Source organism: Montipora foliosa, chromosome 6 (assembly GCF_036669935.1).
Source record: "Montipora foliosa isolate CH-2021 chromosome 6, ASM3666993v2, whole genome shotgun sequence".
NCBI lineage: Eukaryota > Metazoa > Cnidaria > Anthozoa > Scleractinia > Acroporidae > Montipora > Montipora foliosa.
In genome coordinates this window covers 40,071,198-40,085,105 of record NC_090874.1, presented here as the reverse complement: position 1 = coordinate 40,085,105, position 13,908 = coordinate 40,071,198, and the positions used below count along the sequence as shown (strand labels likewise).

The following is a 13,908-nucleotide window of genomic DNA, read 5'->3' as shown; positions in this document are numbered from 1 at the left end:
CCGGAGTTTTTGGAAAATGGACAGTGAGAGAAAGATAGGGATTCTTTGCAGGATTGTTGTGAGTTGTACGCATTTTGAAAACAAAAAGATTCCATTTTTTACACTTGTAGACTATGGAGCCTATCTCCGGCAAAATTCAACATCGGAATTTGACATCCAAGTTTCAAATTTGAGTCTTGATTTTCTTCAATGATCGACATCGAAGTTTTATATCCAGCATTGAAGTTTTTAATTTGACATCAAAGTTTTGAATTTGACATCCAAGTTCTGAATTTGACATTTGACATTAAAGTGGAAAATTCTGTATTCCACATTCTTGACACATTCGACTTTCAAGTTTCAAATTCAACTTGCAAGTTTTGAAGTGAACTTCACGCATGACATCCTCGGAGACCTAGGGGCAGATCGCGGAGGCAAGGTGAAGTCTAAACGGGCAAAAGAAAATGGCGACAAAGCTAAGAAAAGCATTTTTGTCGTTTTGTTGGGCCGATAATCGTACCGTGTAAATTGTGTAAAACTTGTAATTTTTCCTCAAAAGATCTTCCCGGTGTCCTTTTAGTATCCGCTATTTTGAACGCTTTAATTTTTTAAGAATTTATGCGCAATTATTACCCACTGGCATACCCTTTGATTGACATGGCGGTTTCTCTCGAAGTGTCGGCCCGACTTCAAAAAATCTGTTGCACTGCAACAAATTTTTTGAATCGGACCGTTTTTCATTTCCATGAATCGGTCTTTCATCGGGTGTCAATTGAATTGATTCAATGCTATTACAGAGGTACTCAGGGATATTTTGCCAAACCTCGACAGCATATTTTAGGATTGACCAAACACTACTCCTATAGACATTCAATAAGTCTGATGTGTTCACACTCTTTTCAGAAGTCGCAAGGCATAGAGTCTCTTGGATGCCTTGGTAACAAGGTAATCTATATGATGATTCCATTTGAGCTCTTCGCTTATAAATACACCTAATAGTTTATACGATGAAACGCGCGCGCTCAATTTGACAATTGCCCGCACATATCTCATTACGATGTTTGGATTTGTCAAATTCCGAATTTTGGCGGAGATATAACTCCACAGTAGACAACATGTGACGTACAGAACCAAGTTTCTTTCTCGTTCTGACGACAACTGACAGTCACTGGGAACGAGATTAGCCCGCGAAGGCAAAGCGGCAACTGTGTTTTACGCAAGCACATGCGCATATTCTGGTTTGTAGGGACCTGAGAAGAGAACAAACAAAATGCCGCACGTTTTCCACTATAAACTTTGAACTTTCTTGGTAAAGTTGTTACTTGACAAATGTTTCAAATTCATCATGGATTATCCAATAAACTGGGTGAGTTTAGTCTTCACATAAGCTAGAATACCAGTTCACGAGTGGCGTCTATTAAGCTTATAATTTAGTGTCAGCACAGGCGCCCAAGCTCAGTCTGAGGTAATTAATTTAAGGATTTGTATGGGAAGGCAAGAAGTGAGACCTGAGAAGTTAATTTTACGAAAAATTTCCCAATTAAAAAGCCTAACCTTCTTGCCATTGTGGGTCGCCTCCTTACTGTGAGGTTTTTTCCCAGATTCGACGCGAATTGAGCCATTATCAGTTCATCGGTTGTCAACGGTCATAATAAAATTTTATTCGCGTCGAATCTGGGAAAAAACCTCATAGTAAGGAAGCAACCGACAATGGCAATAAGGTTAGGCTTGGAGTAACTGCAGAATACCCCGCCATAATGGAGAATTTTTTTCGTAAAATTATCTTCTCAGGTCTCTGAGTTTTTGTTTTGCCATACAAATCCTTATATTCCCTTACACTGAGCTTGGGCGCCTGTGCTTTGTTTCTTTTCATCCGTCCAATCCGTCTTTCTTTATTTTTTCATTGGTTAGGCTAAGTGCTTTATATTTTGAAAAAGGCTATCGTTCGGTTGCTTCTGCAGGTACCGGAGCAGAGATTACGTAACTAAGTGACCAAAATTACAATGCTTTCCGGTACCTGCAGAAAGATCCTTCCATTCAGCCAACCCCTAGCCTGCGTTTCCGCTGCCGTTTGTCTCCCCCGAAAAGGAAACGACCACCAGAAATATGGTACGTCTGTGTTCGCTGGCTAGCCATTCCCAGGTCCGACAGAATATAAAGTAAATACATGAAAAAGGCAAATGTACATTGTAAATGAAATTAAACACTTGGTATACAGCCAGTTATTATAAGTACCCAGTTGGAAAAAAATATTTGGTTTCAAACACAAAGAGCAAGTGACCCCTCCTCCCATCTACATCAACTCTCCCCCTCTAAGTTATTTATATCTGATAGGCCCATCAACAGGACAGACGAGCTGAAACTTTGGTCAGCCACAAGAAATTTTCTGATGCAATAGTTTGCCACCAAAAAGCCTTAGGTGGGTTATTGACAGTTGTTAACAATGATGATTATTGTGAAAAAGCTTATTTTTCAAGGAAAGGATAATGGTTTGTATCTGTTGAAACAATAGCAGTGAGAAATTTTGTTTGTCAGTGGAATATGGGTTATAATGAAGGTGCCCATTGGTAGAAGTGCCAGCTGCTGTTTAGGAAATCATGTATCATAGGTTGTCAGAAGTAATTTATGATGTGTTATGAGGGAAAAGTGCAAGAACACCAATCACATGCATGGTCATGAAAACATGAATTCGCATCGCACTGTTGCAGCTGAAGCATTTGTGGTTCCTGTGGAGAGAAAAAATTAGATTGTGTCCCTGCAACACCAGAAATCTGTAATACGTTTACAATGAAGTACAATCTTATGGTAACTGGTGTGTTTAACAAAATCAGTAAGTCATCTACATGGCTTGCATTAAAGGAAGACCAGTGGTTAAGTCAATTTCACACCCCCAGTTGACGAGTAAAATTGTCTGGCATTAGACAGAGTAAAATCTGTTAAGTCACACTTCCAGGGGTCAGTCGGTTAAACACAGCCTTATGAATCTTTACTCTTGCCAAATGCTGAAAGAACTGTATACTGTAGCTAGTGTTGCTTCATAGGATTCTCAATTTCCCTGGGGATAGATGTCATCAGTAGTTGTTAATGGGACTCTAGGTTGCCTGCCCTTGCACAATGGCATGATAATGATCGATGATGAGTTTTTCTTGCAATAATTATTGGGGTTTACCATTACAAGCATCATTGAGCTTCTCCACACAATGCACTTTAGGTCTGCTTTTAGAAGAAAGATGATCACCTCAATCAGAATTGATTTCTTATAATAGTTAAGCATTTGCTTTTAAACGAGCTTCAGTTTTCTGACACAATAGCCTATTTGAAGGTTTAAGCAACTGTTAATTTAAGGAGAAAGTGAAAATAAATTAGTGATAGTGATGTTGTTTGTACCATGCAGACTTTCTCCAAGAGGCCATGAAAATGACTGAAGTCAAAGAGGTAAACTGAGCAAACAATGTTTGTAATTTTATCTGAAACCAACACATAATATGAAGGAAAAGGTGTGGAAGGAAATTTGAATTTCAAGTTGCTCCTGTTTCTGGAAGATGCTATGACAACCATTGGGAACCGACACGGACAATATTATCATTTTTAGTGTTAGTCGTGTGGTATAAAGGCAGGAAAAAGATTTATAATTTATGCATCTACTTTATGTGATTTCCATGCATCTTTTAAAACAATTTATTTACATGTATGCACTAAGCATCTTTTCCCTTTCTTTGAATTTGGTGGAATTTAACAGACACTTGAAATACCTGTACTTGACAAGTTTGTCTCAGACAGATTGTGTATTCCTTGACCTGCTCTAACACGAGGAATAAAATGACATTATAAGCCTAATCCTGGCAACTGGATGGATTGTGTCTCTAGTTGAGCACACAAAATAATGGAGAGTTTCACATTATTAAAGTGGGGCAATATTGTTCTCTCCATCCTTCTAGGCATTGATTTCATTGCAGTTGCAATGCAACAACCATTGCCGACAACAAAGAATTTTGAAGGAAAAATGGAAGCAGTGGGAGGTAGAACAAGAACAACGAAAACATGAGCAACCAAAAATCTTACAGGAGAGGCAAAACACAGACATCTTGGAAAAGCAAAATCACCTTGCAGTCAATGCCAATAACAGAAAGGATGTGATTGATGGTCAAAAAGGAACTGAACAATTGCAATCCAGTAGTTTAGTGATATCGGCTGAGAACTTTTCTGTCTCGTCAGCAAGTTCCATATGTGAGTGTGGTGCCATTACTAAAGATGAGAAATCAACTGTACAGGAGCTAGAAGGGCAAGTGAGAGATTTGCAAATACAAGTTCTTTCACTTACTCAGAACTTGGAAGACTGCAACAGAGAAAATAGAAGGTTAAAGAAAGATTTGGAGAATGTTTGTGAATTTGTTAGGCTAAAATTTGGGTGTGAACTTGAAGGCAATGTGTTTGACTGCTATGCTAGACAATGCAAATTTGAAAATGAATCTGAAACTTGTACTGAAAATGATGGCCTGAAATCTATAGGACCTGTTATAAAGGAGGATTATACATCTTCACCTGAAGACAGGGCACAGAAGAACGTGGAAGATAACGGTGGAAATAATGGCAAACTTGATGAGGATATTCCTCTCCCTCCACTAGAAGAACCAGTGTTTGCCTATGAGTGCAGTATAAAGACAGACAACATTTCATAGCAAAAAGGCATAGTGTATAAAGAATAATTCAAAGAGTAACAATGTAAATGATTGCTGATTAAGATTTGTCATTAAAGGCATTACAACAGTCATTTAAAATGTGTGTGATGTGTGGTACTTGTACTTGCTGTTTGTACTGTACCCTGTAGTTGATTTGTTTTTGTATCAAAGATCTTACATAATTATTGGTCTTTACCTCTGCTGCCATCAGTTTGACAGATCATATGAAGCTTCTGAACAAAAAAAAGATCATTATCATTTTCCAACTTCTCATGTCTTCTTGAAGTGAAAATATGGCTTACTGTACTTCCCACAACACAAAAATTCGTTTTGCAAGTTCATGGCATGTGAAGTCACTGTTAAAATTGAGACAATAGAGCGGTTTTCAATTCAGTGAATTCAGTAATTAGCGAATTGCTTTGGTTTTGCATTTACTTCACTCAGTGATTGGTTGAAAGTTCTCATGCCATTTTTTCAACCAATCAGAAGTGAAACCAAAACCAATCGTGGCTTGCGCGTGCACATTTTCCCGCGCTTTGTGTCGGCTACGTCTAATTACTTGGAGTTTTGATTGGTTTACTGGACTGTCTCCGTGCTTTTTGATTGGCCAAAGTAATAACTTTGGTTTTGGTTTTATGACACTCATTTGAAAACCACTTTATGTGGCTATGTAATGAAAAATGCATCAATCAAATTCCTCTGTGGGAGGGCTACAACCTTATTGGACATCATCATGACGTTGTCTTGTTTTGTTTCCCCAAATGCAGATCATGTTATGATATTTTAGAGATTTTACCCACTGTCTTTTTAGAGAAGTGAATGTAGCCAAATCCTAATCCTCGAACTTCAAGTAACTAACAACTTAAAATACCGGTAGTATTGGGAATAGTTTGCCAAGTTTTCTGGACTTCTTGGGCCATAAATGGCTGAGGATTATCCTACATGATGGTTCATGCACATTGAGGACATTAATGCAAAACACTTTCTTTGAAGTTACTTTATTGCAAAGCTGTCATCATTTTGGCTATGCAAGGGACACATGATTTTTTATCCTTTTGCAGGGAAACAGTCAACGTTTAAAGTATCTTAGGTGGAATAAAAGCATGCGAAGTAAGCCTTTCAGTTCATTGCAACTTTGCATTTAAATTTATTGTTTTCATCTTTTACTGACTTGCTCAGTTGTCTTTCCTCTTTGGTTCTCATTGTACATGTATGCTGCTGGCGATGTAAGATCTTATGGATAATCAATTCTCTGCTCGAGTGGGAAAAGTTCTAGAATTGGCATATTGCCAATTCAGTGATCTCTCTCCACCCACTTATTTTACTACCCCTCCCGTACAGTAAATACTTCCGACACTTTCATGTGAATTTATCTATTCATTCAATCGGTCTCTATTATTCACTATGCAAAAATTAACGCTTCCATTGTATTAACCAAACGCAGTCATTGACTGCCTGTTTTCAGTGGGATGCATTTACCTATAGTCACATTATGTATAGTGGAAAAATGTAAATGAACCAGAAAATCAAATCAATGCATGTTTTTGTCATGAAATGTTTGGATAAAACCCACCCCAGAATTTCCACGAACTGTCTCCTTCAGGGGATTTACAGATCAGTGTAACACTACCATTACCTCGGAGGTTTCCATGTTACTCGACAACTCAAGCCACAGCAAACTCAGTAACATGATTGTTGGTAATTAATAGAATGCAGAACATAAATAATATTTATATCCAAGATGAAAACAGAATAACAATAATTATTACGTATTATTATCAGACTTCTGTGAGTGTCTGACAGAACAATAATAATATTAGTAGAATAGAGGCTCTGCCAGGGTATATTCCGACAGGTGACATGGCCTAAAAAGTAGCGACAGCAATTTTATATTTCCGACAGTAACATGAAACATTGACAAAGCACCGACAGGGCAGGGCCTCAGAACAGAGTTTGCTGTTCTAATGCTATGCACTGTGTAAGGATTGAGCTACACGTACACTTTAATAATTATTATTAATGTTATATTACACCAATAAACAGCAAACTCTATTCTAAAGCTAACAGCAGGGATACCTGAGGTTTTATCATACTTCTACTTGTTATCCAGTAAATTCGCGATGCGAAGCAACTTGCGCGTTTGTAAGATGATAGCTTTTGGAGTATGTGAATTTTCTGTTATCGGCTCGTGGCTTTATTCAGATCCAAAAGTGCTTTGTTTTACACAACAATGCAACACAAAGGAAATTTATGGTACTGAATAACAAAGGAAAAGCAGACGCGCATGTATATGCATTCATACGCGTATGAATATACGCGTATGCGCGTATACATATACGCGTATGCGCGTATGAACATACACGTATGCGCGTATGAACATACGCGTATGTGCGTATACACTGCGTATGCGCAGTTAACGTATTTCTGAGCGGTACTGTACATGTAATTTCTTAGCAATTGCCTTCAGTCTCTATGCTCTTTAGAAGGGGCTACCAAAATTAGGGCAGCCACCATAATAGGGGAATTATGACCAGTTGCTGTCCTAGCTGCCTTCTTTTAGTACTGTTGCTGGCTATTCTCTTACAACCCTGGTTGAGTAACAGATCTCTTGTGCTCAAATAGCATTGTTGTCAAAAGAATATTACTGGCACATGTATTAAATTGATGGATTTTTGCAATCTCACATGTAGCTCTTGAAAGTATCCCCAAGTACTAAAAGAAGGAACTAAAAAGGAGAATAAGGAAGGAAAGGGCTTTCTTAAACTGAACAAAGTTTCCCTTGGCTTGTTAAAGTGCCCCTGTCACCAAAAAATCAATTTATATTTTTCTTTGGATTTCAAAACTATGTTAACAAAACGCTAAGTGACCCACGTTTTAAGCCTTGATTTCAAAAAGACACCTCTTTCTTTTAACTGTAATTTTCCTATTTAATGGTCTGCCATTACTAACATTATGTTCTTGAGAGAGCTGGATCAAGGAGAAAATGACGTCAAAGGCTCACTAGTTTAAGAATGCAATACGTGTGTACTCCACAGAATTAATATGGAGCACGGGGGTTTTGGGCTTTCAGACTTTGAAACTCACGCTTTGCATATATAATAAGCTGCGTTCACACGCTGAAATTTTAAGCAAGCTATATATAAGTGAGCCTCTGACGTCACTTTTTCCTGGATCCAACCGTCTGAGGTCCAATCGGTCAGTTTTGAATGTGAGTAATGGCGGACCATGAAATCCAAAACTTACACTCAAAGTAAACGGCCTTTGGATAAAAATCAAAGCTCAACATTTTGCCAGTCAGGTGTTAAGCAAACACACTTTCAAAATCTGAAGGAAAAAAGGAAGTGGTTTTTTTGATCACTGGGGCACTTTAAGCCACTGAATTTGTAATTGCTGGTAACAAAGGAAAAATCTAATGACTTTAATAAAAGAAAAGCTATATATCCAGTCAGTTGCATGTTTATGAAATTTAAGTGTTGTTTCTTTAAATGCAAAGATACCGGTAGTACAATTTTTGAAAATATGTATTTTTTAACATACATGTACATGACATAAATGGTGGGCCAGCAAGTTGGCTCTCCCTTCCACACAAAACTCTATTTTAGGAATAAATTTCCACTTCCATTATCAGGGACCTCAAGCAATGACATGTTGGACAACTGGTGCCCTGATTTACAACATTATTGGGATGACTTTCCAATAAGTGCAAATCGCAAAATTTAATTTGGCAATTATAAATGGTGTGGACAATCAACCTTCAAATTGGCCATTTCACTTTTAAATCTCTTTAAGGATAACTACAAAGAACTGTACCAAAATGTAAAGCAAGTGTGCCAGGCTCTTGTTTTTGCTACATGTATATTTTTGTTGTTCTTATGCTTGCCAAAGTTATTTAACAATTATTTGCCGAAGGCAAAGTGATTATCGGTGAATATTCACCGAGACGAAGTCGAGGTGAACATTCACCGATAATCACTGAGCCTGAGGCGAATAATTGTTTTAGTATAAATACACAGGTGATTATTTCGAAAAAGAGAGAGAGAAAAAAAAAAAAAAACACTTCAACGCGAAATCGTCTTCACTTACAGTGGCAAAGCGACTACTGGCAGCCATTTTGTCCGTCGAGGAGTTGCTCCGTCGAGGTGATTATCGGCTGATAATCTGAGATAGCGAGCCAATGAGAGTGCACAATTTTGTATAATCACCTGTGTATTTATACTAAAGTTGCTTAAGGCCCCCTATTGTGCTCCAATGGGGCAGGTAAAAGCACAGGTCACAGGTCATTGTTTACCAATACAAAAACAACCCTAACTGTTTTATAATACCAAAGCTAAGATTGCCCTAAAGAAAATGTTTGGACATAATTATTAGGCCCAACATCAGCTTATAAATGAATGTTTAGGATTCTTTCTGTGTTGGTGAAACAATGACCTGGGACATGTGTCTTGAACCTGCTAGCTTCAAATCATATTCTGACTGATTGAGAACTAAATAATGATGTTCAGTTAGGATATCTCTTCTGCACCACCCTTCTTCAGATAATATTACCGTCAAAAAATAACACTAAACAAGTTTACCCACCGCTGCCTGATGAATGGTGATTACAAATTTCTGTTTATATTCTTTCGTGCCTGCCTGATGTCTTTTTCTCTTGGTTTCATTGGCTCTTTCTGCTACCAAATCACCTCATAATTTGCAATAATGATAAATAATTAAACATCTAGTTTTTCACAGTATAATGTACCAACATATGTGGCACTGAAGGATTATTATTACACACGCTGCTATTTTAGTGAGTAGTTCAAGTTGGGTTTTGTACCAAATGGGCCATTACCGGTACATGTATACATTTTGCAGGTCTATCCTTTACATGACCAGCTTTGCAAGGTTTTTTGAACAGCTGAATCAAAACACGTACAGTATTATACAAATGTCATAATTTTGAGACTGCATCAAAATTAATAAATTACTTAAACTTTGACAATGACCATAAATCCATACATGCATATGTAGGTTGCCATATACTGTAACAACTTTAAAGTGTAACCAGTAACTTGCACATTGTATACACTTCTGAAAAAGTTGCAAAAAGGTCAGGCCCTATATTCATAACTTGGCCTGTAGGGAAGAGATTTTTTGTAGTACAGAGGCACCACCTGTTCAGATTCTGTGCTTCTCTTTTTCTTCAGATTAAGATCGTCAACATTGAAGGTGAAAACTACCTCATCATTTTCCTTGTCTCTAACCTGACTTACAGGCTTTCTTGGTGAATGCTCATGTGTGACAAAACCATTCCTTTGCTTGTATCTTGGTGACTGTTGCTCACTCTTAACAGATCGACTTGAGAGTGGTTCTTGAACAATGCGTGGAAAATCGGTATAATCACTACTTGCTCTTTTTGCAATTCTCTTTTTGGAACTTTGTGAATGGCCCCTACTCCTTTGTGAAGTAGAAGAGATTGCTCCTTCCCATTGTGGAAGTTCAGGAATATCCTTCACAGCAGGTGGTTCACGAAGCCTTGACACTTGCATCTGAGGCATGGGTCTTCTAATGTTGCCATTAGGCTGCTGTGAATTATCATCTTTCCTTACAACAACCATTCCATCAGGTTTTAATGGAGGGCGTGATCGAACAGCTTGGTTTTGAAACTGTTTTGCCTTCATGGTTGGGTAAACAAGGTTGAGATACAACTTCTGATCAACTTTTAGTTGTCGCTCATCAGGTCTGGCACCCATAGCATAGATGATGGGAGGGTTGATAAGTCCCATGTAAATACCTTGTTTAATCTTCATCTGCTTGCGATTGTTTGACAGCCCATATAGATCAGTTTCATCAGGATGTCTCAGTGCTCTGTTCTTTTTACCAGCCAATAAATCTGGGTTACTCATCAAATATTCTCTGACATCTCGCATGGTTCTAACAGGTGTATAGAGTGAGGGAGTACTTTGGGAAACCAAAGCTCGTGGACCTGGTCCTCTTGATAAGCTGTAAGTAGAACGTGAACCATTACCATTTCTTCTTGACACAGGTTCCAAACTTCCCTGATAACTCTGTCTAGTACCAACATAACTGCCATGTTCAAAGTCTCTATAATTGTAACCATGTCTGTTACTGTTCTGGCGTGGTTCTTGCAATTTTGCATTTTTTGGATCCAAAGTAAACGCTCTTGCATCCTGATGTGCTAAAGGGCTTGATGGCCTGAAACTTGATACACTTGCCAAATCATCTTCATTATCCTCTTCGGCCTCAGTGGCTGAATTTTGAGATCTTCTGGAATGGGGTAACTCATTGGTACGGTACTTTCTTGAAGAGTGTGCTATACTAGCAGAAATGCCCATCTTTCATCGGTAGACCTGTGGTAGAGAAGATAATATTTGGATGATTTTTCTGCTTCTATACAAAAGAAAATGTTATGTGATTGCATACATTTGTGAGTGAGAGTCTTCACAATAGTAATGAACTGCTTTGTTTCATTACTAAGTGATTGAATTACCTTCAAGTTTATTTCTAGGAAATTCATTTATTAATTTTATTAACTTTGCCACACCAAACAGAAATACAAAACAACACATAAAACAAGTAATAAAGTACTTGGCAGTGATATCGCAACAGCTAAGGCCAATTACTGTGGGCCTAAATTATGATAATTAGTAAGAACAAGGTACAAAAAACTATATACAGCAGGATAGATTAGAAGTTTAAAAGAAGCCTGACAGAATTGCATTTAATGCAGATTGTCTCAAAATTTCCTGGGATTTCAGGTTTGTGATCAATTAATAGCACTGTGTGGTAATAATCAATTCTTGGTCATGTCATGAATAGATAAAACTATAAATCAGCAACCACTGAAATTTGCAAAGTCAAGAAACTGAGATACATAGAAGAGTTATAGTGCATCCAAAAGTAATTGCATCTGGTTAATGTACTTTTAACACAAATTGACTAAGTAGCATACATAAAACAACTCAGATTGAGTGGTGCAATTACTATAGTGTCAATCCATCTTTTAAGAGCCGAAACAAGTAAAAAGACAGGTAGAGAGGGCAATGTTTGAAATATTTCAATTCTGTAATAACAACTATTATTAGTGCATAGCCTTCCTGCACCGATAACCAGGAAGCACCCTGGCCAAGGTTTTGTGGTCACTGTGTCCTGATTCGGTGTTTTGAAAGCACCTTGTGCCATTTGGTCAGTGTCTTTGACCAGACGGGAAGATTATTTTCACCAATCTTTGTTTGCTTTGAGACATTTCTAAGGATTTTAATTAATACGCTGAGTACTGCAATATACACCCACATCATAGAATTTTTTTTCTGTGAATATACCATGTTCACACAAATTTAGAAACAATTCTTGCATGGTTTGAGGCTCTTTTAGCAAAACACGATGTAAGAATAAGATGGAAATATATATCTTGTACTGAAATTATATTAAAGTGTCACTTAAAAACTGAGAAAACGCACGTCAGTCCTCTGTGACTTGTAGCATAACTTTTGTCAATAAACAACACGAAATGCCGGTGATAAAGGGGGCCACAGCGTCTGAAAAGTCGGATGAGTTAAAGTATGCATCCCACTTGTCAAAACAATGTTTTGCCAAGAGGAGCGATGATTGTGCATTTGCGTAAACTATTAATTTTTTAAAATTGAATGAAATGTATGATCATGAGGCTGCTATCATGAAACGTTGAGGAACTTGAAAGCGATAATCGTTCATTATTTGGAAAAAAGTTGAACACATTCGGGGAAAATTCACGAGTTTTTGAACAATAAAATAAACAGACATTCACGATCCTTTGTAGTAAATTCAACAGCAACGCAAACATCCAGAATCAATCAGATAAAATATATCATACATCAACTTCACTATTTAGTGAACGAGGTCTCTCCTTCCACATAATATATTGTTTAAAAAGTTTCGAATGCTCTTAAACCGCCTTATATTACACTGTTCTTAGACTGAGTAACGTGATAAAAAAATTTTAGGACCACTCGATCGAAGAGCTCTATAATCTCGTCCATCAAAATAACTGTTTTGTAACCGTTTACGAACCGGTAAACAACTAACAAACTTCCTCTTATTAAATTTCCTCAAGATACTTTGATTAACAAATTACCGTTTCTACATGTATACTCGAGTGAAAATTTCTGAATTTCTCCTTCTTTTATATGAAAAAGAAATTTTTATGGCCGATGTAAAGACCGCGGAAAGAAAATACAACTGTGTGCCTTCTTCACGACTTCCTTAAGGAAAAAACCTTTTTCAGGCCAATCTCTTGTGTTTTGAGAGATAAAAATATTGCAAAATTACACTAGACAAACGTGGACGTGATTCCGAAATTACCTTTCTGAAAATTGTGTGTTGTGATCATTATGGCGGGCGCGTTGTCAATTTGGAAATGTACATTGAGGTTCGAATTTCATCTCGTTCGGTGGCGTAGTTCAACGAATATCACCGGCCGGCCTTTATAAATTAATGATCGGAAAGTTAATGGCATGTATTTACGACTTTTAACCAAAACCTAAATTATAAATGTTTAAAAACGTGCGGTAATTGATCAATTCTAATTTCTGGTGTGCATGTTATGCATGGTTACCATCGAAACGTTCTTGATGGAGTTCATTAATAGGACAGTGAAAGTTCTTGGTCACCTACAAGTTACAATAAGCTAACACGAATCAAACATAGCGTTAACTTACAGTGTTTTTTAAGGCCTCATCACTAAGCTGTTGTCATGAAGAACACAAATCCTCTGTAATCAAAATATAGACGTCTTATTAGATTCGTTGTGATAACTTTTCGCGTCCTTTCCGTAAATTTAGTTGTACCCACAATGCATCATTGTGTTTAGAAAACAGGCTACCCATCAGTAGTTTTCCTCATGATGATTGCGTTTCATTTTGTATTATTGCTCTTTCTTTCTTTCTAAGTATTTCTGCCATCAGGAAAGTTGTCGCATTTTTTTTTCAATAAAAATGGCTTACAATCTAATTAGGCAGTGATTTGGACTTTTTTTATTGTTTTTCTCATTTCCTCAAAATACCACAAAATTAGGATATAACTTTCTAAGCAAGGACCCGTGAAACAAAACAGAAGAACCTGATCCTAGTGAAGGACCTTATCAGTGATTTAAATATTATAAAAAGCTAACAAGAGCAAAGCTGATATAACGGTGAAGGAATATATTGAAAAAAGCCAATTATTCGAAAGGCACTGCCTTTCTTCATCAGGGTTTTACAAGCAATATGGAAAA

The 13,908-nt window shown here is 37.3% G+C and overlaps 2 protein-coding genes across 4 annotated transcripts; one reads left to right on the top strand and one right to left on the bottom strand.

Moving 5' to 3' along the window:
- Positions 1-1,208: 1,208 nt before the first annotated feature.
- Positions 1,209-4,757, top strand: LOC138009066 (nuclear receptor-binding factor 2-like). 2 transcript variants are annotated; one of them, XM_068856367.1, is made up of 4 exons: positions 1,209-1,345; positions 2,314-2,398; positions 3,374-3,414; positions 3,918-4,757. In XM_068856367.1, the coding sequence occupies exons 1-4, from the start codon at positions 1,325-1,327 to the stop codon at positions 4,656-4,658; spliced, it is 888 nt and encodes a 295-aa protein (XP_068712468.1). In that variant the 5' UTR covers positions 1,209-1,324; the 3' UTR covers positions 4,659-4,757. The 2 variants fall into 2 exon arrangements, with proteins under 2 accessions (XP_068712468.1, XP_068712469.1); XM_068856368.1 differs by lacking the exon at positions 2,314-2,398 and having other exon boundaries at positions 1,234-1,345.
- A 1,258-nt stretch (positions 4,758-6,015) lies between these two features.
- Positions 6,016-13,480, bottom strand: LOC138007334 (uncharacterized). Of its 2 annotated transcripts, none has more exons than XM_068854153.1 (2): positions 13,355-13,480; positions 6,016-11,008 (listed from the first exon to the last, which is right to left on the bottom strand). In XM_068854153.1, the coding sequence occupies exon 2, from the start codon at positions 10,991-10,993 to the stop codon at positions 9,749-9,751; it is 1,245 nt and encodes a 414-aa protein (XP_068710254.1). In that variant the 5' UTR covers positions 10,994-11,008; positions 13,355-13,480; the 3' UTR covers positions 6,016-9,748. The 2 variants fall into 2 exon arrangements, with proteins under 2 accessions (XP_068710254.1, XP_068710255.1); XM_068854154.1 differs by lacking the exon at positions 13,355-13,480 and adding an exon at positions 12,999-13,139.
- Positions 13,481-13,908: the final 428 nt, after the last annotated feature.